This window comes from Neodiprion virginianus, chromosome 3 (genome assembly GCF_021901495.1).
Source record: "Neodiprion virginianus isolate iyNeoVirg1 chromosome 3, iyNeoVirg1.1, whole genome shotgun sequence".
Lineage (NCBI taxonomy): Eukaryota > Metazoa > Arthropoda > Insecta > Hymenoptera > Diprionidae > Neodiprion > Neodiprion virginianus.
The window spans coordinates 40,919,756-40,945,700 of record NC_060879.1 but is presented as its reverse complement, the minus strand read 5'-3'; the positions used below and the strand labels follow the sequence as shown (position 1 = coordinate 40,945,700).

The following is a 25,945-nucleotide window of genomic DNA, read 5'->3' as shown; positions in this document are numbered from 1 at the left end:
TATGAATTTTTGGCCAATTTTTTGGAACTTGGGCAAAAATGATTTTGGCTTTATTAAAAAAAGAAGAAAATGAGACCTTATGGGACACTGAACGATGTGATGTACCCGCGGGGAGATGGAATTTGCATGATTGGAGCGTTTGTTCGTACCAAGTTACCGGAATAGGAAAAAAAAAAAAAAATAACTTTACAGTTCTAGGGTCAAGTTCTCGAAAGCACTCACAAGTTTCGAAACTTTTTAAACATCGTTCGCAATTACTGTTCCTTGTGTATGTTATAACGAAGGTTATACCTTTTTTTTTTTTTGTTTTGTTTTTGTTTTTCTGTATTTCGCTGGATTTCCTTTATTATAGAAGAACCCCTTTATTTTCTAACAATTCAAAGTTACAATACGAATAATTTATGTGTGTAAAATTGAAAATTAATTGATCTGTGCCTGAAAATTACTTTACGTTTTTCTACACGTGGAGCGACACATTGGGGTATGAACTGAGTATTGAATTACTTTCGTTGGCCTAATTGGTTCTCTTGCAAGTCACGTATCCGACGTACAGCAGAGAATGGCTTTGGGCATGAGTCGATTGTTCGAAAGGGGAGAAATGCGGGTTCCTTCAAACAGTCTTAATCTCTTGATATTTCGAAGAGACTTCGTAACTATTCCGTGTCTTAGCCGTCGGCCTTATTCTCGTCCTTATCCTTGGCCTTAGTACCTTGTTGTTGCAGATCCGGGAACGCTCCGGGGCCAGTTTTACAGTTCTTTGATGCTCGAATGATCAGATAATCTAATTATGGAAAATGAATTACACCGTATTTGATCTCAGCTCCTTTATACGACCTCCTGAACACAAAGTTTATTTATTGGATGTCTTCTTTGTCAGCATTCTTTAGTGAAGTATAACCATGAAAATGTCAGGGAATTTAATGAATACTGCGTAATTGTACTGTGGCGCATCATTTTATAATATATTTTTAATATTCAAACTATAATTATTAACATCATGGACGGACAAATTCATGCACCAACGCTGGCATAGAAAATTCTTATAACTAATTATATCAATCTTAACGTGAAAAATCAATTTTGCAAACAAAATGAGATTAAAACAAATTTGCAAATATATTCTAACGCACATAAGATAGTTCATTCAGATTTGAACTTGACGTCAAGGCATTCTGTGCTCAAACTTAGCTTGTCTGTTTGTTAAATTTAAACGCAGAAGTGGCAACGGCAAGTCAAACTCTGCAAGAACTATTTTTGGGTTTAATGTACCTGCTCAACAATAATCACTTATAGAAAAATTACATCGCTATAGAAATATTCTAATATTATACTCGCTCGATGTCTCGTGCGAGTTGTATATCACAACTTCGAAAACAGTACTATATTAACATTAACTTACATAATGAACGCGTTTATGCATTTGGCAGTGTGTGTGTGTGTTCTTTCACTTAAACTACAGTGGAAACATTAGACTGTTTAACTGTAAAGAATAAAGACGAAAAATATGATAATTCATTCCTAATCCTAAATCGTTATTTATATCAATTATGGACGCAAATAAATCTTACATGTAAACTTCCATACAGCGATGATGAAATTAAAAAATTATATCATTAGAACGGGACACAACAATACAATGAATTATTATGTAAGTTACGAATCTTAAACTACGGAATTTCACATTCTGGATTATCATGCACGTGTAATTTTCAAGTATACGTTTGTACATAAATGTAATACTACGCATTATTATAAGCTTAGTCACTAATATACATATTTTTTTTTGTAAGACATGTTCACGCGTGATTAATTAATTACAGCAAACCTCATTTTTTCTCTCTAAAGTACGTCTTCACAAATACATCATACCTTGAACTTTGTCGATTAGTAGAACGATCATTTCATATACCTACGCATTCATCCAATAAAATTAGAAAAATGTTGATCGGTTATCGGCTTCTTTATACTTACTTATGTGTTTAAACAGTCTATACTGTGTATTTATGTATAATTGGAATGAAGATCGAATCGTAACTGCACAAGAAACATTCCGCAATGGCGGCAGAAAATATGAAAACACTTGTATGTCTTAGAATACTTTTGTCGAAATTGAAGAGTCTGATTATCAGTCAGCTTTTACTCGTAGTGAATGTTGTATCCATTATCAATAGTATACTCAATCTAATTCGGTGTATAAAATAGCTCGACCAGGGGAATTGATTATTTAAATTAATTAATCAGGAAGACTGTGCAGGCCAACGCATAATTCGTTTCAGAATTTATCCGCAAAGATGCAAATTGATGAAATTTTCAATGACAGTTTAAAAAGACATACCAAAAACACTGTGTCAAATACTATGAATCCCGGACTTCCATTTTGCTTTCTTATTAATTCGTATAGGACGTGCACGTATTCACAAACCATCGCACTGGTCGTGTTGAATTAAACCACATCAAGTAGATGTACTAGTAACAATTCCTAGTAGTAATTCTGGTAACAATTAATTTTTGTGAAAGCAATTGAAATTTCAAACAAATCTTTTATAGTTTCCTAAGATATAGGGTCTTAAGATATTATAAAAGATGTGAGGCTTGAGAAAGAGTTTCATTATTTCAAGAAAATCAATAAATGTTACAATTGCATTATTTAATAAGGATAATTCCAACCATTCCAGTGGAGGATAGAGAAAAACGGCAAGTTAATCTTGTCAAATTTAGGATCCAGCAGCCAAAATGATGAGTCACATCCAGAGTAAACGACATTCTGAATCAGGTACTTGTTATATTTCTGGTCTTCGTTTCTCTTTCACGTCTTCCTAACTTTTATACTATTCAATAGTAGCGTTTCGGGATTCTACCTCGCGTCGAGAACAAAAATACGTATACAACGAAAAAACAAAAATAAATAGAAACGAAAACGAGTGTTGGAATATTGAAACGCAGATCGAACGGGGCAAAGTATTACGAACGATCTGTACAATCACTGTGTACCACAGCTGGTCATGTATACATACATATACGCATGTGTATCCGTATTTACATAGCCGTCTCGAGAGGTTGACTTTTGCTGCGTGAGCCCGATGAGAGCTGCGTCAATTCTGTAGGTTCGGGCGGTGTGAATACGTCGAAATTAGTTTCCAGCAAGGCTTCGCTCTTTGACCGTAAAGGTTTTTCTTCCGGCTGATCTAAATTGGATTCCAGAAGAGCCTCGCTTCTGGGCCTTTCCTCGTAATAATAAGGATGGGGAGGCGGGGGGCTAAAGTATTCTGGAACCGGTTCGGATCCAGGCGTTAGCGGCTCGGTGTCGTATTGGATTGATGGGGCGAAACCTCCGGTCGGGCTGTGCGCCGGGGTTGCTTCGAGTTCCCGCTTCATATCGCTTATTGAATCGGTCGTAGCGAGACTCGAATTTAAGGGCAAGGTCGAGGCATTGTTTAAATACGATAGCTCGTTCATTGGCTCGGACGGGCTGTCCTCGGGAGTGTCGGCTGGAGGTTCGACGTTCCCAGTCGAGGGCCATCCGTTTTGATCCGGGACCGTGAAGGTTGAGTGATTCCTGAATCCCTCGTTTCGATACGAGAGGTCGAAGGCGGGGTTAACGGACCTCGCTGTCGGATGATACTTTGGCGGATTGTTAGCCTTGAATTCGGCGGCATTAGTGGCCCTCGGTGAATAACGAGGATTGTGCGCCTCGTAAACGTCGTAACTCTGATTGTCTTCCATCGACGAATTCAACTGAGACTTATCCATCGAATCTATGCTCCCGGAGTTCATCATTTTCTTATAATCCAGAGATCGAGAGTTGAGCGTATCGGTTGATTGCTTCGCCTGAAAATACGTCGCGTCTAGATGTCAAAAGCGCCTGCCCAACATTCTACTCCCTAACTTACCGACCGGACATTTCGTGCAAATATGACGTGGGAACTGCGCGTATACCAATAACCTCCAAAAAGACAAAACGCTCTCTTCCTTACTGGATCTGCTTTAGAAGCAGTTTAAGGCTGATAAAACAAGTTCTATCTCTATCTTTCTCGCACTCTCATTCACTAAATTCGAGCCGTCTTCTGTCTTGTATTACACGCAGTTACCTATGCAGTAAGGTTTGCACAAAATGTCGGATTACAATATTGCAGTGTACACATTTACCATCGCGCGAATATGCTGGGGATTACATGAAGCCGTTATAATACATAACAGTAATGACACAGGTCTGCAACCAAAAAACTGCACAGGTTTTCTATACTGTTTCTGATAAATGTTCACTCAATGAGACCGGGAAGAATACTCAAAAAGTTCCATCGCGTCATGTTTTTTCTTTAATTCGTGTTTGTAGTTTCGTTTAATATGCATTAGAGTGAGACTCAGGAATAAATACGAACAGGGAAAGAGAAAATGTAAAGCGGAAGCGTGTTCGGAGGTGTATCAAAGAAAAGAAGAAAAGGTTTCATAGGGGAAAAGAATGAACACGGAATGTTAAATATATTTCATAAAGAAATTGTTTGTTTAATTTTATAAGAAATTTTGTTTAATTCATTGTGATAAAATAGTAGTTTTTTCATTATTGTTATGCTTTTTTAAGGGAAATGAAAATATATTTTGGATTCAACACACTCGAAAACATAATATTTACCGAAACATGCCATGCAGTTAAAGAAAAATCTTTTTTTGGAGACCTGTGTAATTGGTGTATTATAATCTAAGGACACAAGCAACATTGATCGAATGGCACAAGAGTAATGGAATTCTCAAATAATTAGTTTCTAACCTGCATGGGTGGTACCAGAACCACTCTTTTTTCCCGTTTTCGCCGCTTATAAAATGCATAAGATAAGATTAATAAATTTACAGTAAAATACGGGAGATCGAGCAACTTACAGAAATTGGCTTTCTTCGATAACCGAGTTCCGTGAATCCAGAAGTTGAACCGACCGATCGAAGCGAGTGCAGAGACTGTCTGATGGAGTTTCGCCTTTCAAGACGTTCCACTCGTCTTCTCTTCGATTTTGAAACCCAAAGGGCTATGGCAGCCGCCAAAAGTGCGAGCGCTATTCCAGCCGAGCTCAACACTCCTATTGCCACTATGTCTTTTCTCCACGATAAAGGGTCGATATATACTCTGGGATCTAGACACAACGAAATAATTACGATTTATGCAAGTTCAACGACCAACATTTGAAAATTCCGATCGGAGAATCGGCATTGCATTAAAAATACACCCATCAACATAGTTACCAATTTCACAAATGAATGTGTTTGGCTGCATGCAGTGATCAACTTCGATCGTTTGATATGTAAACATCGTGCATTGGTCAACCTTCTCTAATTGCTGTACCCAAACTCGTTCGGAATAATCGAACCGTGTCTGTTGCTTCTTCAGGAATTTCCACAATTCGATGTAATCGCCCATTATAAAAGGCATCGACGCATTGGCCATCTGTAATTCAGTTTGTATCATTGATTTGTGCAATGATCTTTCGATAGTGCTGACCGTAGAATTATAGAAAGGCCCGTCTTTCTTCTTGCAGGGATTTCAAAAGTTACGTACCCGACAGAAATCTCTTGCTGAGTAAAAGTCCATGGGAGCGCCAATGTATATGTAGCACGTGTCGCCTACCAATTCCCAGGCAGGTGGACACTTGCCAGTCAAAACGCTCTTGTTACTCATGTGAAAGGGTTGATAATCTACCTGGAGAAGTTCAGGTGAATCCTCGCGGTCTCTTATCCTTCCGGCAACGGCTATGGTTTCGTTATAGCCCCACCAGTTGTGTCTTGCATCCACGTGCGATCTCCACATTTCCAATTCGCTGTACGGCGATGCATGGTCAAAATAGTGGGTTTTATTAATTGTGGATGTTAGGCAGTTACTCATTTTTACCACATCGCGGCACGTGTAAAGCGAACATGATATTGCTGCAGGGCGGCCACTGAACCTCCATCACGGTTATAGGAATCTCATTGGTTATAGAAAATGGAAAAAAATATTCGTATTTTCCGTGTACTTTTTCGTTCTATGACATTTCCAGGTTTTTCAGAATTTCAGTGGCCACCGTGTATTATAACGACAAAAACTTCATGCTGCTCACATTCAACAACAATATGCTTTGACTCTTCCGTGCGGACAGACGTGGAAGAAATGCACCAAGGCACTAACTTGAGAAGCGGTCGTGGTAAGGAGTTCAACTGGCGTGCAAAAAATGTAGTCTCAAACTCGCACAATGTAAATATACTTACTTGAATTAGAAATTTTTAATCAAAATGAGAAAAGAGCCAAACGCCATTCGTACTTACATGTATTTACAGAAATGTCAGTTGTTCGTTAAATCAAGAAACAGAGTGGAAAAGCGGGACAAGTTGACGAAACCAAATGTTACACCTCCACCTAAGCGTAGCGCGATTGCTTGCATATTATAGTTGAATTCAACTCAATAACTTACTTGTAATACCACTCCGTCTCGACAAGTCTGATTATTGTCATGCACATGCGGGTTCCATCCAATTACGTATATGTATAGATGAAAGTAAATACAGTTGAGTTAGGTGAATGTGTATAATATGGGGAATTTAATTATACGATTTTAGAATCCAAGAATACCTCGTTTTGATTATGAAAAATATGAAGTAATAAAGAGCTATCCAATCGTTACTCGCTCATTTTAAGGTGTACGAGTTATATGTAAGTTCAGGTATCAATCAGGGATTATACAAGGTTTTCAACTGGGTTCAGGCATTCTGGCTGTGTTTAGTGATACGAAATCCACCATTTCATATGCATATTATGCATTATGCATATAACGTGTGTACCTAACTACCATTACTCCAACTAATGAAAAAAATGATTTGCAAAACACTTACAGCGATCTGTTCATTGTTGACATTTCATAGTCGTTGTCGGGATTGAAAAATACATTGTCGACGTATTGTTGTCCCGGTGTGCCAGCGACAATAGTACTTCTACTCTCTCGGTTCACTGCATAATTTCTACAAAAAACAAAGGTAAATATTATAAGTAAATGCATACACAATGCGGTTGTTTTTCTACTCGCTCAAATATAATTGAAACTTACTTGTAAAATCCATTATGCGAAGTACTCTGATATATCGGTAATCGAACTCGTTCAAATCCAGAAATCTCTAGTAAATGCTTGCCCTGATTGCCGTGCAGGTAGTTCAACGTCATATTACTGACTACCTGTTTCAGCACAATATTATTCTCATACGGGGCAATGTTTCTCGTAAAATAGTTTCGGAATATCGTGACTTCCTGATAAGGACTGCTTTGTCTACCTTCCACGTACCTGAAAATTATAAATACGTATATGTAAATTACATCGACGGTTTAACATGGATAGAAAAAGGGTTGCATATTCAGAAATACGTTACGCTTACAATGCGGGCTTGTTAAAGTTGTCGGTAAACAAATTGTTATGAATCCAGCCTTTCAGAGAGGTGGCAGACCCTCCGGAACCAGCACGTATCAATAAACCACCTTGGTTTCCTTTCAGCAAGTTATTCTGCAACGTTTTAAGGATTAGATATAACACACGCGGTTATCCGATTCATTCAAAAGACGAGACTGATTGATTGCCCGGAAACACTCACGCGAAAATACAGTGACTGCGTATTTTGCACGTCCAATGTAATCGCGGATCCGCAGGTTGTTATATTTCCATAGAGCTTCGCGCAATTGTTCGTAAACTGATTCCTCTCCAGGGTCATTATTGCGTTCACTTCCCCGGCGCTCGCGTATTTAACCGCACCCTCGTGGCAGTTTGATACTATGGAATAGGATACGTTGTGCTGAACGTCGCGATCTGTAACAATTGCGTTATCTCGATTATACAAGGACTTCTTTGTCTCCACCTGCTATACTTTTTTCTCAACCGCGATTATAATGAGACTGATTTTCCGCTTACTGAATCCAATCGCGGATATCGGTAATGTAACAATTTCTGCAATGAATCCATGGATACCGCTGGCACCGTTAGTGAATAATCTAACACTGAGGCTAGGTCCGGTGGTTCGGAACAGCTCATTTTCTTGCGATGTACCAGCTTCCAGATGCCCAATTTCACGAGCTGTCACGTTGTAAATATCTCCGTCGTACAAAGTGATTCCGTCGGCACGTCCAGGCTTGCCGGTCGAATTGAACAAGTCGAATTGGAGGAGTCTGCAACACAGATTTGCCAAGTTTCATTGAACGGATCACAAACGACAATTTTCAAAACTCTACGTATGAGTATACCACGCATTCGCTCACCTGAATCCGAAAGGCTTAGCCCTGTAGGTACTCCTGAATATCTTGACACAATTTACCGGATTATTATCGTACTTGTAGTAAACGAGTACCCGTTCCTCGATCGTTATTTCTTTATCGGTATCGCAAATATCGATCATGCTGAATAAGTGATACGGAATGTTTAGAGATTTGATAGGTGTAAACGAACTCTCATCGGCCTCTCGACCTTCCCCGGTTAACGACAGAATATTTAAACCATTTCCCAATACGTTGTCAATACTGTTGAACAGCAGCTCCACCTGTCAAAATGTAACGGCAGGTTCAATAGGTGATCAGGTCTGCTAGTCAGTCAGAATTTTATAGTATTCTATGAATTTTTTTCTAGCACTTGGGGCTGTTACAATAGTCCACATACCGTATGCGTAGGAGAAATGATATTGATCCCGTGATAAGCACTCTGGGTAACTCCGACGTGAGTAATTTCCGGGGATTTCATAATAGACTGGACAGCTGCAGATTTTTCATTGTGCAGGATACCAGCCCCCGTGACGTTCACGAACTTGAGTACAGATTCTATTCGGCGAACGGTACCATGAGTAATAACGTCATGAATGCGATGCTCGTATAAGTGATGTTCGAATTCGGCGTTAGCCATGCGTATGCCACCCCAATAGTCCTGGGTCAGATCCAGGTTCCGTTCGCCACAGTGAACGAACACGAATTCGCCATCCCACGGGCACTCGTACTTGTGGCCAAACAGTTGTCCGTTCAATCGGATCTGACAGTCTTCGATACGCTCTTCGACTCCGACGCACTGAAATATCATATAATTACAAGGATTGATTAAGAAATTTAAGTCCCTTATCCACGATCAATCGTAGCAATGTGGGAATCATTTTCACCTGCAAGGGTTCGGGCCATGACCAAATTCGCGTCAGTGAGCCTTGATGAAGCTCATATCTGCGATCCCGAGTAACGAAAACGTTCAACGAATCGTAACCCAATTGACGGCAAGCAACTTCCGCGTTGCGTTCGGTGAAACGTGAGTCGCATATTGGTATCCATTGCAAGGTTGTGTGATTGAAATACTCCAAAAAGCCTATTTAAAAAAAAAAAGTAGACAAAGTAAACAACATGCAAAATTTTGAGGTTTACTTGAAATTATTTTTCATCAATGCTTGAAAACATGCAAGTGAGTGCACGAGGTATTAGTTGGCAATCTTTTGTAGCATACCTTCATTGCTCGAGGATGTGCAATTTCCCTCCTTGCATAGTCGAATTGTGTCCAATGACAGGGCATTTTTCACGCTCCGTTTTCTCAACATATTGGAACTTGGATTGTCGACGGTCAAAGGTCTCATCACGATCTCATGCCCGTGAGCTCCGATAGCATTCAAAGTTCCGAGAGCCAAAATACCGACGTTGGGTGCAAACTCCATCACAACGTCCGGGTAAATGTTCAACGTTGCATCCGGCATTATTGTTATATCAGCTCGTATGACGTAGGGGTTCTCACGCGGGTACAGTGACAAGGTTTCGGTAAGCCTTCCCCCCAGATTATCCAAATCCGCACTGGTTACGAGATCCCAGGTGACTGAAATCGATGAATCGATCGCGTCCTCTGTCAGGTAGGGTACAAAGTTGGCCACCGCATGATCGTTCCAATCGTCGAAATCAAAGATTCTCTGCCTGTGGTAATAACGACAGTTAAAGAAACGATATAGTTCGATAAAAATTTCAGGCATCTGTAAAATAAGATGGTACTGTTCTGAAATTGGTATTAGACATACCTTATCTGGGCGAAGTCAGCAGTGCCCCACCAATTTTCCGTTACCTGTACCTCGTTGTTAATCTTCGCAGTTCTGATGCCAGCCAAGAGTTCGTAATCCAATGTGTTTTCGCCGAATAAATTTCTGTACACACGCACCTTTTGAATACCGTGAAAACCGACCACGTATGTCGGCGTGTTGTACATCTGATGAAAACCTCTGGTTACGCTTTCGTAGTGATTTCGCTTCACCTCGTTCTTGTAAAATATGGCGTTTATCTCGCCCAATATTTCCGACTGGCTGTCAGCCTTGAACTCTACCATGTAGGTACCGCTGTTCTTTTCAATCCTGTTATCGTGAATCTCCATCCGCTTTTCCATACCACGTATGGATATGAGACCCGTCTTGCATCGATTGGTATCGAACACGTTGAAAGACATGTTCAAATTGGCAAAGTGGCCGTCGACGATGAAACTAAATTGCTCGTTGTTGCGCCAGGTGTTGTTATCGAAGTATAACGAGTGAGTGAAATTTTCATTGTACTGCCACACGTAGGGCAACGTAACGTCGAAACCACCAGCACGATTTCTTTCGAAGGTATTGTCTTGCAATAGCCAATGAAATAAGTTATTCGAATGCCTCAAGTCCCGGCTGAATTGCAGGATTCCTTTGCCGTTGTCGGTAATCAATGTGTTGTTTATTTGAAACGAAATCTCTGATACGTTCGATTGAAAGACGTTCCAGTGCGGTGAATTCACATAAATTGCCTGATCGGTATTATGAGATATTTCACAGCCGATCAGTTTAATCGTTTCGTTGGCCTTTCGTAAAAAGTGGTCACCTAATTCGTCCAGGTATCGGTTGTAGTACGAGGCCAGAATACCGCGTTTATTCCCTTTAATTTTTGTGTTAGTGACGGTCAGTGTTGGAACTGGTCCTTGAACGATTCGATTACGAATATCCTACAATACACATGATGCGTAAATACAGATGCTGTTATTCAAATTTACGCATAATATATTACGCATGCTACAATCATTATATTCGTTACTACTGATACCGCTAGAAATGTAACATCGTGTATTTTTGCGAAGAAGACTTATTTTTTAAAAAAAGGGCTCGATCGTTTTGAGTTCCGAAAAACCCAAGCTGAGGAATCCTACTACGATAGGAATTGTGGGATTATAAGTTTTTAAGCTCTTAAGCTTACCTGAACTGGTGCCAAGAGTGCAGTAAGCGCGATAACTGTACCACCGAGAGAAGCATCGCCGCTGTGATATTCCAGGATAACTTTGTACGAACTGGAACTGACAGGAAATACAGTAAGATCTCTCTTCAGATACCAGATGTTACCTCTGTGATTCAGGTGGTGGGAATCATGGATAATTATCTGCTCCGTGCTTCGATTCTGTATCGGATTCAAGAGCTGGATACCTATCACATAGCCCGGTGTACACTGTAAAATATAATCACATCAGACATATTTTCAGACACGTTCGAAGTGATTGCCATTGTCATCTGAGAAATTTTTTTCTCTCATGAATTCTCACCTGAATATTTATCACACGGTCGAGATTTGCTCGGTCGGCCTTAGCAGTGATAACGTACTTCGTTTCCCCGTTGGCCAATTCAATATCACCACTATCTTCAGGTATTACGATCGGATTGTAAGGCGTGTCGACCGTCATGTCGGGAGAACGATCAAACCATCCGGCAAACTCTCTTTGCTGAACTGCCGATAGAGCGGGATTGTGCCTGATCCCGGCTATCCCATTATTCTCCAACCGCGAACGGATAACTTTCAAGCCAAGCTGTTTGAAACTCATCCCACTTCCTCTGTTGTTAGAAAACTCGCTGTTCCTGACGGTATTCACGGCGTCCGCTGAGTAAATGTCGGAATACAATACACCCAGTCCGTCTTGTAGATTATTTACGACTTTTATGCCGTCCATAGAGTGTCTTGCAAAGTCAATTTGCAACGCTGGAATGATTAATTGACAGGTAAGTCACGCTATCGTTTCAAGGAATATCACACTGACGAATCTGGAGAATAAATCTTTATTGTACTTACCAGGCTTGAACGCATTCGTTGTATAGTCAAAGAGACCAGCTCTTTCTATGGTGATATACTGAAGGTCGCTTCTTTGAGCCAACGGGCTGAATCTGAGACCAGCCCAGGCGGCTTCCGAGCAAACAATACCGACGTCGTTTTCATGGGTGCAAGAATTTTCAAACTCGTTTACGCTTTCGGACCGACATTTTGTGATATCAACGTCGTCCTCCGTGCACTGAACGTTGCTCAGTACGATTTCCTCGTTTGTACCGGCACTTGGAATCTCTGAGCGTTCCATGAACCAATTATCTGGATCCAAGCTCAGTCCTAGCTGGTGGCACACTAAAGCAGCGTCTCTAATCGTCCAACCGTAATTGCAGACGGTTCCCCATCTTTCTCCTATGCGAACCTATACGTGTCGACATAATTAAGCTATAAGTATAACACGTCGAACAACGAAACTGGCCTCATTATGACAAAAATGTAGTCTGAACACCATACCTGCAGTCTGCCTTCAAGATTCGTACGACCGCCCAAAAGTCTTACGGGGGCATTTGTCTCGCCGTCTTCAAGCATCGCCATGTCCGTGGAAGTTTCATTTTCAGGTTCGTAGACAATCTCCTCCTTTAGGGTAAACATGATGTCGCTCGGCTCTTTGCCCCGCGCATCCAGCTTACCAGCGATCATCATTCCGACCGCGGGCGGAAATCGCAAGGTAACACCTGGCTGCAGGGTCAGTTTACCTCCAGGCCTGATATTGATATCTCGTAGAACAATGTACTCTCCAGCTGAGAGACTTTCCTGTCCATCGACCTCTCCACCTACCAAATTCGTGCCCGGGGTTTGAAATTGCGCCACGTAAGTAGGATTTGATATTATTGTATTGGCCGCCGGATTGCTGGGGTGCAAGAGGTACGGCAGATACTCAATTTTGGCTAAATTGTACCTGTCTTTCCTGAAATTTCAAAGATACAATAATGGGAGTTCCGCGCAAAACTGTGAATGACGTCGCAGCTATACCGTTGGATAAACAAACTAAAACATATATAGACAATACCTGTGAAACAATCGGTCAAATATTTTTTGCTCTTCGGAAAATCCAAGCCAGTTATAAGTGCAATTGATCACTTTACTCTGGTCTCCCAAGTGGGAGCCAATTTCGTACAGCGATTCTGGATTCTGAAGAATATTTCTAAACACGTCGACATTCCCGGATGAAACGACCACAGCAGCCGCTACCCTTGATCTTGGAATCAATCTCACACCCTGGTTTTCTCCATCGTCCAATGCTTCGCGAATCCGGTTGTTACGAACAAAATTTCTGGTGAACAATAGCTTCTGAATGTCGCTGTACGGCGACAGCCCAATGCTGACAACAAATACACCACGATTGTTGTAGAACTCGTTATGTTGTATCAGCAGGGTCGCCGGCAGGGTATTGAATTCCTCGTAAAGCGGATTCCGCACCAATATACCGCCGTAAGAGTGTTCTTTGAAATGATTGTACTCAATGCATCCATCCATATTCAGAGCAGGACTCAATTTTATCCCAAGTTTCGTATTTTGTATAAAAACGTTGTGACCAATTTGTAGCTTGAGCAAATTTCCATTCTGCCTCCAACTGGACTCGACTTGAACCGCTACTTCCGAACTACCGTTGAACCAATTTCCAGTTACGTTCACGTAAGAATTGCCCGTCGCATTTCCAACCTGCGAATGGGTAAATTTTATTTACATGCTCTTCCGGTGCCTCGCCATATGAAATATCGGTAAAGCTCACCAATACACCAATGTCCTTGTTCTTGAACACCTCCGAATACTCGACGACGGTAGTTTGATTGAAGGCAACGTACTCCGAGTTCGAGCTGTCGTTAAGCCACACAGCAAAGCCATATCCACGATTCGAGGAAATGCTCGTCCTTGATATATTTCGGTTACCACCGTACAGAGTTACGTTTACACCGTCCCCGTTGTTGAATGATATGCGACTTTCCGTCACGTTTATATCCGCCGATCCACCAGCGATGTGCACCCCCGCCACGTGATTGTTGTTCGATACAGAAGTATCGTGAATATGCAGCGCAGAACGTATCTTTTCAACGGCTATTCCCCGGCCATTGTTGTCCGCTATTGTGCTGCCGGTCACGTTTAAATCATACGTTTTTTCTGAAATAAGAGAGAAAAAAAAAGAATAAGACACCGGAAATGTGCGCGTACTATGTTCAACAGGCCTAATGAGATTGGTAATGAAAACTGCAATCTTACTGTATCCCGAGGAAAGTCTGACGAAGGCAATCATCCGCGTTCGAGGTTCGGCAACGAATTTGATGTACAAATTGTGTCGCGTCGTTGTCACACTTTGCGGCAATGTTCCATTCCGCACTTTGACACTTCCCAAAAGTTTTTCCGCCCCGCTCGTTCCGTCGTAAACTTCAATTGTAGCCGTGTCATTCCGATCCGTAATCATTTGCAGGAAATGCACCGTCAGGACATGCCCGGGTCGCGTATAAATGTGCTGGAAAAATTTCACATGGGATATATATTTCAAATCCCGTAGAACTGTGATAAACATGCCATGCGTAAACGTTTCGCATCAACGCGCAACAGGCATGCATCTGTATTATGGATGTAACGTAGGTATATCACCAACCTTGGTACAAACTTCCCGGTTCAATTTATAGTTGCGTTGTTCCATAAAAATAATTATCGGAAAGGTTTGACTTGTAGTTCCCGGAAGTTGGCATAAGTCATGATTATCGGTTCTGTCCAGTTTCTCGTCAGGTCTCTCATCGTGATGAACGTATTTTATTCCATCCGCCCCGTTGTCGAGTACCACGCAATTTTCAACCAGGGCAAGGCCGGTTGAACTGTTCACGTAAATTCCATACCCTGAAATTATTCGTTTGAATTAGAAGTGCCAAATAAGGTTCCACGTTTTCCGTGAAAAGTTTATCCCTAAAGTTAAAGATATATGAGCTGTGCAATTGATACACTCAAGTCTCACCCTTGTTACTGCGTATGGTACAATTGGTGATGACGACTGGAGCATTCGGCGAAGTGACATTTAGACCGTTAAACGACGAGTGAAGAATTGAAAGTGATTCCATGCGTGGTGGAACACCTTCAACATGGAGAGCCGACGTTGTGTTGTACTCACGGCCTGTGCCCGCATATCTGGAGAATAACAAATCACCACGGTCGTTTAAAGATAATAAACTTGTACTAAATTAACCTTCACCACCGTTTTCCATGTAACAATTTACTGGGAGATGGTGCGAACTGATATAAACTAAATCGAGTAATATGATAAGGCACGGTGCTTGTTCTATTTTTCAAAAATTGCCACAGTTTTCGATTAGAAAATAAAAACGTAACGAATACTCACTTGATGTCCACATGCCTCAGGACGGACTTGGATCTGTAAACGTACATGGTGTTCTCTTGTATTAACGGCTTGTCGTAAATACTAGCCTCAAATCGGAGGCCTCGCCAATGTTTAACTGCTTGTGTAGCCCCGTCATGTCGCGGCAGACAGGAGATAGCAAGGTCCGGATGGTAATCTGCAGGCATCCGCGAATATATAATGCAGCATTTGCACAATTTCGTTGAATAATAATCTAATTTTCTGATTCATTTACCGTACTTCTCGTCGTTAACGACGAAAACGGAAAATGATTTATTCTTTGATATTAATCCCTTGGGATTTTTATTGCCAGTTGTAACGAAAAATTCCGCAATTTCTCCATCGGATACAGTAGACAATACAGTAGCAGATAAAAAGGGCATTTACGAGATTCGATTGGCCATGGCCTGTGTAAGTAAATTTAAAAAAAAATAACTAAAATAAATCGAGAAAAAACGAGATCTTACCGCAGGCCCCAGCACCGAGCTGCCTGTAAGACCACTGGTCGCAACTTTGCAGGGATAACTCGGTACCGCGACAACCTGGCTGTTCGTAGAGAAGACGTGGTCTGGCTGGCCATTGTCTATCCAACCATCCGCGCCACGCACCACCTTGCAATCCTAATTCGCGACAAGCCGTTTCAAGATCCGCCCGAGTCCAACTGAAATATGAAATGTAATCTTAATAAAGGTATACCATGTAGATACGTCAAATTTATAGATTTCTGAGCCGGCCTGACAGGGTGGCCATCAAATTTCCATCACGAAATTCCCTGACTTTTCCAGGTTTTCCAAGTGAAAATCTTATAATTTTCCCTGACCAATTCGGATAAATTGGTTATAGAAATTCGAAAAAATATATGCATTTTCCATATCACTTTTTTTTTCAACGAAAGTACGAACTGTCACTTGGGTCAGACTGTCCCATCTAGCCGATACGCACAATCGTTTGTAAGGTAATATTTAGGAACATTGAAAGTTTGAAGAGAACCTTTTTGATATAATTTGTCTAAAGCTTAAAAAAATTGTGGGACGTATTTGTATGAAAAAAATATATAGTATACGATTCCATGACTTTCCGTAAAAACCGCTGACGTTTCCCTGGCTATTCTAGAATTTTAGAATTCCATGACATTTTCAGCTTTTCCGGAATTCCCTGACCAGTGACCACCCTGCCTGATGAGCTTTGTCACGAGCCAATTGAAGAACAAGGTCATCGAAAGACAACGAAATCCTAAACTCCGTCAAAAGTCATCTTTATATCACAGTCTTAAAAACGTACTTTCGAGAGTTGGTGCAAACGGCTCGCCATTCGCCCTGATGAAGGAGCTGCAACCGTCCTTCGAGCGGACTCGGCCCATCGACAAGTCGAATAGACCTGGCCTCGGGCTGAGTGGATTGCGTCTCAGCGCTCGTAAACACGACCGGCTGTTCGGGTGTGCCCTGGAACAAAAATTTTTCTACATGATCGTCTTGGCTCCCGTGACTGAATAAAAAAAAATAGAGAATCTCATCTTCAGTGGTAAACTAACAATAGAGGTAAAATTACATGCAATTGAGTAATCGAACACCGAATTCCAATAGCAACACTTTATTCTAATACTTTTTATGCTGGCAATTAAACGAAATATCTCACAATCAAATATCATCTGGACCATGACCAATGATTATTTGTTATTTATGAATGAATCCGTGATAATGTTTTTGCGTTGTGCTCACACCGGTTCCGACACCGCAAGGTGTTTAGGGACCATCAATGGGTGCGAGAGAGAACGCTTGATTTAACCTGGAGTCAACATAAGTAGCTCTCTGCTGAACTAGACCCAGGCTGATGCTGCTACCTGAACCTTGCATGTCAGAGAGTCAAATACGCGGATGCCAGGTAAATTCAGGTGTTCTTATTCTCTCTTTCTTTATCTCTTATACACAAATTCCCAATGGTCTATATTCAACAGCTTTAAATTTCGGACCCTGTATGTAACATTCCTGCACCAACTCACACGGAATAAAAGGAGAATTTTTTTTCTCATACGAGGTCTGTTAAATGCTTTATAGTCCGTCCCACACCCTTGGCGTTGTTTAATAAAGTTTAAGTACCGCACGAGTCTTGTTTTTCTGGCAAAAAATGTTAGCAATAATTGAAATATAATCAGCACGTTAACGCCAATAAGAATCTATCGGGAAAAAGATTCATTGTGAAAAAGTTAATTATTTTTCGATTATTTGATAGTGATCGGTTGTATGAATGAAAAATCGTCCAATTCTGGTGCGCTAATTGCAGTTAAATTTTAGAATGATCGTTATGGTCGTAAGATGTTCCTAAGGCCTAGATACTTACCTACTCGATGACCACCAGTACAATGGTCGAAAACCGAATACAACGGATCTTACCATTCAAGTTGTAAACACGCTTAAACTCCTAGTGATGGAATTTGCTCATATGTTTACTACACATGCCTCATCTTACGTGATACGAAATTCTGAATGTACACATATCCAGACGTGTCTAATTTGCCCTCTCGATACAACACGTATCAGCCGACATATGTTTATCTATAGCTATTGCGAACACTGTCAGTAATTCGGAATTTAGCTTGGCCTAAATATAGCTTTGTACAACGGTATCATCGAGAAAAAAATAGAAGGAAACAGCGCTAGATTGTACTTGAAGTCGGCCGATTGCTCCGTTTTTAAGTAGTGTATAAAAATCTTCGTTACTCTTTTTTACATCATTTGCACCGGTCAACACGAATTTTGAGTCTAGATTCTGGATGTCAAATTTTGATTTCTTCTACGTAACTAATGAAAGAAAATATATTTTTGTTAGATAAAGTTTGTTTTTGCAGAGACCAGAACAATATTTCGGATTTTAAGAAAAATTACTCAAGCGTCTACTGTAAATCACAGCTAAACAAACTTTATTTTTGCATTTAAATCACTTTTATTCAAAAATAATAACGAATGATGAGATACAAATGTAAAAGAATTGATAGACAGAGTTTAAAAATGAATATTTTTCGTACTTCTTCTATTTTCGTGGGGACTTTCTCGTGTCAAACCCAAAACGTAATCTCCCATCATACTCTCTCGTTATACCCTCCCTGATAACGTTGGTACCGATAAAATCCATCGCATCTTGGTGAAAACATATTTCTTTTTCTTTTGAATAGGCAAAAACAAACTTTATAAGTAATAAATATTGGTTACGGTTATTACTCGATGTGCAGAATCGAAATTAATTTATCTCAATAGAAACTCAAGGAAGAAAAAAGATCATTTTTTTTTTTTTTTTGTTGACTTGTGTTGTCAATAAATTTTGATAATTCCAGAGTATGTGCGTATGTGTTGTGTGCGCATTATAGCGGATTACTGTAACATCTAACGGAGATCCCTGCAGCCGAAAGTCAAATGAATCGGTTGACCCCGGTCTCAACTCTGGTTACCAGACTGCTGACAATGAGCTACAGTCCTAACCTCGGGTCAATCCTAGTTGACCCGTCGCGTGGCCTTCTTGACTCAACAGAACGGCTCTTGAAACCAATCTTAACGGCTGCATCGTGTACTTCCAGCATTGTCGGAGTGGTAAGACAGAGGAGGGAGGAGGCACCTCGCGATGTCAATTAGAAAATTAAGAGACCGGGCAATTATTGTTCACCGGAAGTCAACTCGCTCCGACAATGGCATAAGTGTGTTTCAGATGGAAGACGTCGTTGTACAAGGTGTACGAAACTTACCGCAGTACAAGCAATCGTAATCATGTGCAAAAAATTCGCGAGACAATTACCCAAGTAGCTAATATCATCAATTTTCATCGTTTAACAATGATTCGTGAACGTATGAACAATGACTGTAAAATGTGATTGCCTCGTGGGCTTCACTCCGTTATAATTCCGCGGAACTCGCCCCCCTCCAATAGAATACAGGAAATAACCAAAACGAACAAATGTGCCGTGCATTAACAGCGTTCATTTATTATACGAATATAAGTAGGTAACATAATGATGGAGAGGATGCACACGTTATAAATTATAGAACGTACAAGATTCCAGAGTGCTTTTACAAGCGTGGAATCAAGAGCCGAACAACATGCCAGTGTCTGTATCGTATTATCCCATAAGTGCTCCATTCTATAGCCCTAATGTACCTAACGCAAAATTGTACACCCCTACCAGCCGGTGTTGCGTATTTTATGGTATGGACATGTGTATCATCGCATACATATACATGTACGGAACAGGAAAGCTGGTCAGCCAGCCGTCAACCCATGGCGTTTACAGTACTATAGAGAGTATCGCATGTTATGTAAAATGTGAAGATATAAACCAGCGGTATAATATGAATGAAAATTTTCCTGCGGACATTGTTAATCTACTTTTTCATCAAGGTCCGAAAGTTCGATGAAGATCACGTTGCGCCCGAGTACGCTATACATATTGTGTAACTAATATTCAAAGTTCAGCAAGACAAGTTGCAGTTTTAGCGTATTTAATACCTTGCTTCCGAACGTTCAGTGAACTCGTGCGTATGGATAATGATACACTACCTTACTACTGCTCGTACACGCACGAGTATAATGCTTGGCTGGGTATAAAGAACTGAGACTTGAATTCGAGGATCGCCAAGAACCGCAATGAGAACCGTGTAGAGATCACTGGCCCGAAACTGGCGGGAAGCCCTCGTTTCCATTCTCGCAACCCGGAACGTAGAACAGCGGGAAATGGCAGAGATGACCATTTCTCGCCAGATTCCATATTGCGGAGAAAGAATGAGAGAATGAATCATTGTTCTGACAGTTAAGAGTCTCTCACGCTGACCCCGTGTCGTTATCCTTATGGTACATGATTTTTTTTGATACTCCAGATTCTTCAAGAAAAATTGTAAGTTTGTAAGTGTGAACACCTCTTAGATGTTTATTGCACGTGAATCTAGCGTAAGAAAGTAAAGTTAGTAATCCTGCGAGTGAAAGGTTCAACCAGGAATATACAACACCGATATTGACACCAAAACCTTGTCGAAGCATTCGCTTCTATAGGATTACTGTACCTAGCTGACTACTTTTTCTTTTTTTTTTTGTTGAACTCAATGGTACTGAGATAGGGTCAAAATGAAGTGAAGTAGACTTAAAAGAAGAAAGCTTCGAGTTTTCTTTTCTGGTACACGCGAGCAATATCGACGTAAAACATGAGGTGCGCTTTTTACTATACCTCGACGTTTCGTAATGAAAGTAAGACTTTTCGTTCACTCATTTCGAATTTACACCAACCCTGTATACATTTTGCTGCGGTTACTGTGCTTCCGGTTTTGGTACCTGGTAGCCGTGTACAGATGCCAAATGTAGTCGTCTTATTGGACTCGGAATTTACGATGCCTAATGTATTTAAGTAACCCTGCACGTAAGTTAGTAATCTAATCTCTTTAACACCTGTAACGTGATCGGATCTTATGGTGTTCGGAAACTATGTGGTGTACTTTAATCTCTATGATTTCGAACTAGTCTGCAAGTTTGGATTTCATACACGTTGACTAGAATGTACATCTGTGAGCTTGCGCAGATTTCAATTATTCATAACTAATAAGCTTTTCAAATTTGACTTCAAAGATTTCGCAGAGTCTATCATGAACTTGTGCTAATTTCCACAGTTATTGAATCGGATGAATTTCGAGTTACTGACAAATCAGCCGCCTTCTTTTATGCTGTTTAAAATGGTCATATTTACGTTAGCGATTAGAACCTTCGATTAAAAGGTATTCGCATAATTTCGGCAGTTAAGGAATCAGCTTTTATGAGGTGAACACTGCAGGTGAAAATTAGATTGTTGTAAAGTCCCCCTACGCGTGAAGCTGTTATCATATCCTCTGCATCCTGTGCCGTACGTCCAAGTACAGGAAGCATATCATGTAAAATGACGCATACCTGTTGCACTTAGTAGGTTTCGTAACAAGGTGAAATTGTGGTAAATTAGTCGATCGATTAATTCCGCCTAATTTAATAATATACGGTAGACATACTGGGATTAGTTTTTCGCCGCAGAACATCATTTGCTACAGTCTCAATGATAAGACGATCTGGAAAAGGTATAAATACTCCGACACAAGATGTTGTAAAAGTGTGAACAAATTGAAAAAGGATTTTTACAACCAGGTGGATAAATATTATCCAATCAATGATAGAATATATTATCTGTAGAACATCGAGTGATTGTATGTGAAGGACTCATTGATCCTGCAGGTCTCGTCATTCAATGGAAAGTTGAAATCGGTGATTCATTTGTGTGTAAAAATATTATTATTACACGTACGTACAAATGTGTGGAGCGCGATGATCAGGTGAATCACAAACAGATATGACTTGAAAGTGTGACTGAGCACGTGTACATCGTACAATATCTTAACTACATGCTGGTATGCCATATGATGCGTTATAATACGGCAGTATTGTACTCATACGTACAAGCGCCAATGTATACTAAGCCCATGCATACCGATGTAGCGATGGTGCAACAGCATCTGCACACAAAGACGCTTTGATAAACGTACACCCTCTTATCGCTGGGCAAACAGATAACTGAAACATCAACTACGACAGCCGGCTCGTGCTACGTGATAATACTGATAAACGATTAGACACAATAAAATTTACTGCAACCCGTTTCTGACTAGTTTCATTCCACCCATGCGATTCAATAACCGATCGATACTGTGAATTTGTTATAATCTTGCGTGAAATCTTGGAACTTGTTATGAATGAATTTCCAAATAAAAAGAAGGTGCGCATAAAGTATCATGTGGCGCACACGCGCTGACACCAAAATAGTCCTATGGAGGTTCGGATTTAATGTTGTCAGACCTTCCGCGTCTAGGTTTACACTTTGGTGAAAGCATCACCGAGCCTATATATTGACTTTTCCGAGGTATCAACTCGCTTCGCGATCTGACACCCTGTAGCCCTTGGAACTTCCCTCAACCTCAAATCTGCAGACTCTGATGGGAGACACGTTTGAGACACCTTACGTCCTGTTGATTTTTTTTTCCTAAAAACGCCGAGCTGTGTCTCTGTTACTGGATAATTGATTTGTATATTATACAAATGCCATTTAAGATCATTTCTGGAATCTAGTATTCGGGAATGTAAAATTATGGTATATGTGTGCCACTAAGGGACTAAAATGGAACACCCTGTATATCGAGTGAGGCGCGTTACAGACACTACGCTGCTAATGTAAGGGTGTCGTAGGATCGAATAAGCGACTGCATACGTTTACAGAATACAGCCTGCGTTATAGCAGCTATATGTCCATGTCCGTCCCCAACCGCGCCTTCTGCTCACAACTAACAAAGAACATTCTTCGATCGTTGGTCGTCAATCCGTCGTCAACACCATCTTGCACCGCAATTTTTTCCAAAACCTTGGACACGTGCACATTCTGCAACTCGTATTCTCGATTTGCTCAGTCATGTCGGAATGGTTAGTTACGGCTGAATTTGTCGGTGCAGTAAACGCTGAGAGATAGCACGGTATCCACGATAATTCCTAAGTGCTTAGCAGTTTTAAGAGTCAATCAACGGTACAACTTACCTCGGCAGTGATAACGCCGCGTATTGTGATGCCAATCATAGGAGCAAACCGGATCTCAACGCCAGGCTCGATCACCAGAGTCCCATCACGTTCGACGAAAAGATCCTCCCGAACGACGTAAGGACTCCGGGATCTCTGGAGCAACCTTTCACCTTTGGTAATCCGACCGCCGGGTAATTCGGTGAAGCTTGAAACTCCATAATCAGGCGTCACCCTATTGCTGTGAGGTTCGGTGTAGTATATCGTCGATGGATCTGTAGGGTTTGACTGTTGTCCCGCCACATTCCAACTTTTGCACAAACATGCCAAAATGACCAAGGCTTGCACACCGTACATCGTCGTCGAAGTAAATTCTGCTTGCCCGAATTCGAGTGTATCACCCTATATGATTCCTAATAAATTCTAGCGACGAACCTCGTTCACTTCCGAGTGTATTGTTCCTTGCTTAATCTTGTTTAAAAATTCAAGAGCACAGGTGTTCAATTTGACATTGCACTAATTAAGGTTGAAAATTTCAACGGTTGAAGATTCAAATTCTTATTACACATGCACTGTGGGCACATACTCCAAACGCAACTTTTACGTGAATTCACGACACAATAGTATTCTTGTACTCATAGTTGTAATACTGTACTCGCCATGGAAGCCTGGAAGCGAGTATTACTACCGCAACAACCGCGAAAAGGGATCGATTAAAAATTAATTTAAATAACTCGAATTTTCACCCATACATAGTCCGCCTTCCGTTTCAAACACTGTAGTGTCTCCTACTGAACGCGAACGTTTATCAATTGTTCTCATTATTGTGACGCAAAAATTATGATTCATTATAGTTACTTACGAATTAGTATTATTTTAGTGCACCTATTAAAAATCTTGAGCCTCGCCTTTAGCCTCCTACTTTTGAACCACATGCGGTAGTTATGAATCATACATCCCAAGATCAAGCGTTACGTCTTCGATGATGAATCCACATAAAGGATTTAAGTGTGATTTATCGATAAGAACGAACGGTCACCGTAACAGCTCTATGTCTTTTAGGCATGACGATTTGCGTACATTTTCTCAAACACGCGTTTCACCCAATAACCGTTACAATAGCGAACTGGATTCGTTATACGAAAAATTTAAAAATTGTTCATATCTATATATATGTATACACACGCAGCAGCCGTTAAAAGATTCACAAGTTTCGCGATTGTTTACACGTCAAACACGTATACACACATTCACATGTGCCATTGACTGCGACGATCGGTCTTTACGCAAAAACAGGTCATAAAAAACAATCACTTTCGTACTCGCGTGTACTCTTCGCGAGTATTTTACTACACAGCTGCTTTCTGACCGATGTAGGCTACTCGTCTGCCTCGGATCGCTTCTTCGGAGGACGCCTTCCCTGACGATGCTTTCGCCCGCGATCTCCTGCTGTTTCATTGGGCGCGGTTTTACTGGTTGTTGGAGTGGAAGTGGTGGAGTCGTTTCGAAAAGAGTCGCGGTCACGTGACACGACTATGTTACGCAGGTTGTGAAACAGGTGAACCCCTCCAGTTCCGCTGACCGCTGCGTCGTCTCCCCGTTAAACGCTAAAGTCGCCAGGTAACCGATGCCTGCGCTGCGCCGTCATCTGAATCGCGTCCTGTGTGCGTCGTGACGTAGAACTACACCTACGCTTTGTTAGCGAAGGTGCAATACACGGTGAAATGACGTAGTGGCGTGGTTGTCCGGTTACCTGAGCAGCTACCTGCAACGTTCAAAATCACGCGCCCTTTTCAAAACTTCACTCAGCGCGCTGCGCGTGCCCAGTCGATTTTTAAATAACCGTATATCCGCGTTGACAACGAAGATTTGAACGATCCGCAACGGACTATACTTATCAACTGACACACTTTCGTACGGATTCATACAGGGCTTTTTCAAGCCTTTTCAATAATCAATTATAGCCAAAAGATGTTTGAAATACGTGCTCGTGCAGATGAATCGGTTCATGGATGCATGAATGATACTTTTTCTGCCTCCGTACCTGCTCAATTGATAAATATAAATCACTTGCGTACGAATTTGTTGAAACATGAAATAGCGGGACGGCAAAGACCTTCTTGCTCATTGTTGCAGACTTTTATTCTTGCTCCGAATTTCCCCAAGTTCGTAACATTTTGCACAGGTTGATACAACTGAGTCATAGTAGTCCGTTTTCATTTATAGGGAATGTTATTAGTGAGGCGTAATTTTATAAATGGAAAGATGGATGTTCAACGCGCATATAATGCCAAGAACACACGGCTGCTGGAAGCCCTGGAAACGTATAAATTTGGTAGATTACATTTGTAGATGTCATAGCATTTGTTGTAATTATTGTTACGCTCTGAATTGCAGATCAATGGCTTATCCTTAACAGCAGCCCCACTTCAAAGATGAGCCTGAGAAGGCGCAAGCTTGCGTTTATGGTTTTTCGTATCACTAGAGGGTCTAGGAACAGTGTGGCAGACACCATATTCAGGAAAAATAAACCGCGTAATTCAAAATATCGCTTTTGGTGGTTTCACATGATGCGGAATTCATACCTTACATTACTAATAGCATATTGCTGTTAGGATGAAAAAAAAAATTATACAATCAAATTAAAGTAATAATTAAAAGCGTACAGCAATAATTCTGAAACGTGTATCCACTTACACATTCAATTACTGCTCTAGGCTCTACATTTCGGCCGATTGAATTCCGTACCATATTAAACCATCTGTATGCGAATGTTTCTTAGTAACCTTTTTCGAAAAATTAATCGAGAGACTTATTTTTCTGCACTTACGTTTAAAATTGTATGAAATGAATAATAAATATTGAATAATAGACATACATATTGTGAATTTTATTGCGAAATATCAAGAGTCTATGTACAGTAAACTATA

The 25,945-nt window shown here is 40.8% G+C and overlaps 1 protein-coding gene across 6 annotated transcripts; it reads right to left on the bottom strand.

The window, feature by feature from the left end:
* Positions 1-873: 873 nt before the first annotated feature.
* Positions 874-24,460, bottom strand: LOC124300014 (protein bark beetle). 6 transcript variants are annotated; one of them, XM_046753603.1, is made up of 29 exons: positions 23,037-24,460; positions 16,743-16,903; positions 15,929-16,122; positions 15,444-15,618; positions 15,063-15,232; positions 14,709-14,947; positions 14,324-14,573; positions 13,839-14,224; positions 13,116-13,768; positions 12,560-13,013; positions 12,077-12,467; positions 11,556-11,986; positions 11,216-11,461; positions 10,027-10,967; positions 9,471-9,925; positions 9,139-9,335; positions 8,652-9,050; positions 8,258-8,535; positions 7,914-8,167; positions 7,600-7,811; positions 7,387-7,511; positions 7,065-7,295; positions 6,853-6,978; positions 6,435-6,461; positions 5,546-5,804; positions 5,233-5,434; positions 4,876-5,123; positions 4,766-4,810; positions 874-3,828 (listed from the first exon to the last, which is right to left on the bottom strand). In XM_046753603.1, the coding sequence occupies exons 1-29, from the start codon at positions 23,370-23,372 to the stop codon at positions 3,037-3,039; spliced, it is 8,877 nt and encodes a 2,958-aa protein (XP_046609559.1). In that variant the 5' UTR covers positions 23,373-24,460; the 3' UTR covers positions 874-3,036. The 6 variants fall into 6 exon arrangements, with proteins under 6 accessions (XP_046609559.1, XP_046609561.1, XP_046609560.1 ...); XM_046753609.1 differs by having other exon boundaries at positions 3,632-3,845; XM_046753608.1 differs by having other exon boundaries at positions 3,646-3,862.
* Between the last annotated feature and the right edge of the window lie 1,485 nt (positions 24,461-25,945).

Coding starts and splice junctions, on each gene's coding strand:
- LOC124300014 (XM_046753603.1), bottom strand. CDS start 23,372: ATGTACGGTGTGCAAGCCTTGGTCATTTTGGCATGTTTGTGCAAAAGT. Junction 14,225..14,323: donor CAGACTTTCCTCGGGATACA/GTAAGATTGCAG, acceptor CTCTTATTTCAG/AAAAAACGTATGATTTAAAC. Junction 6,979..7,064: donor TCGCATAATGGATTTTACAA/GTAAGTTTCAAT, acceptor TGTTTTTTGTAG/AAATTATGCAGTGAACCGAG.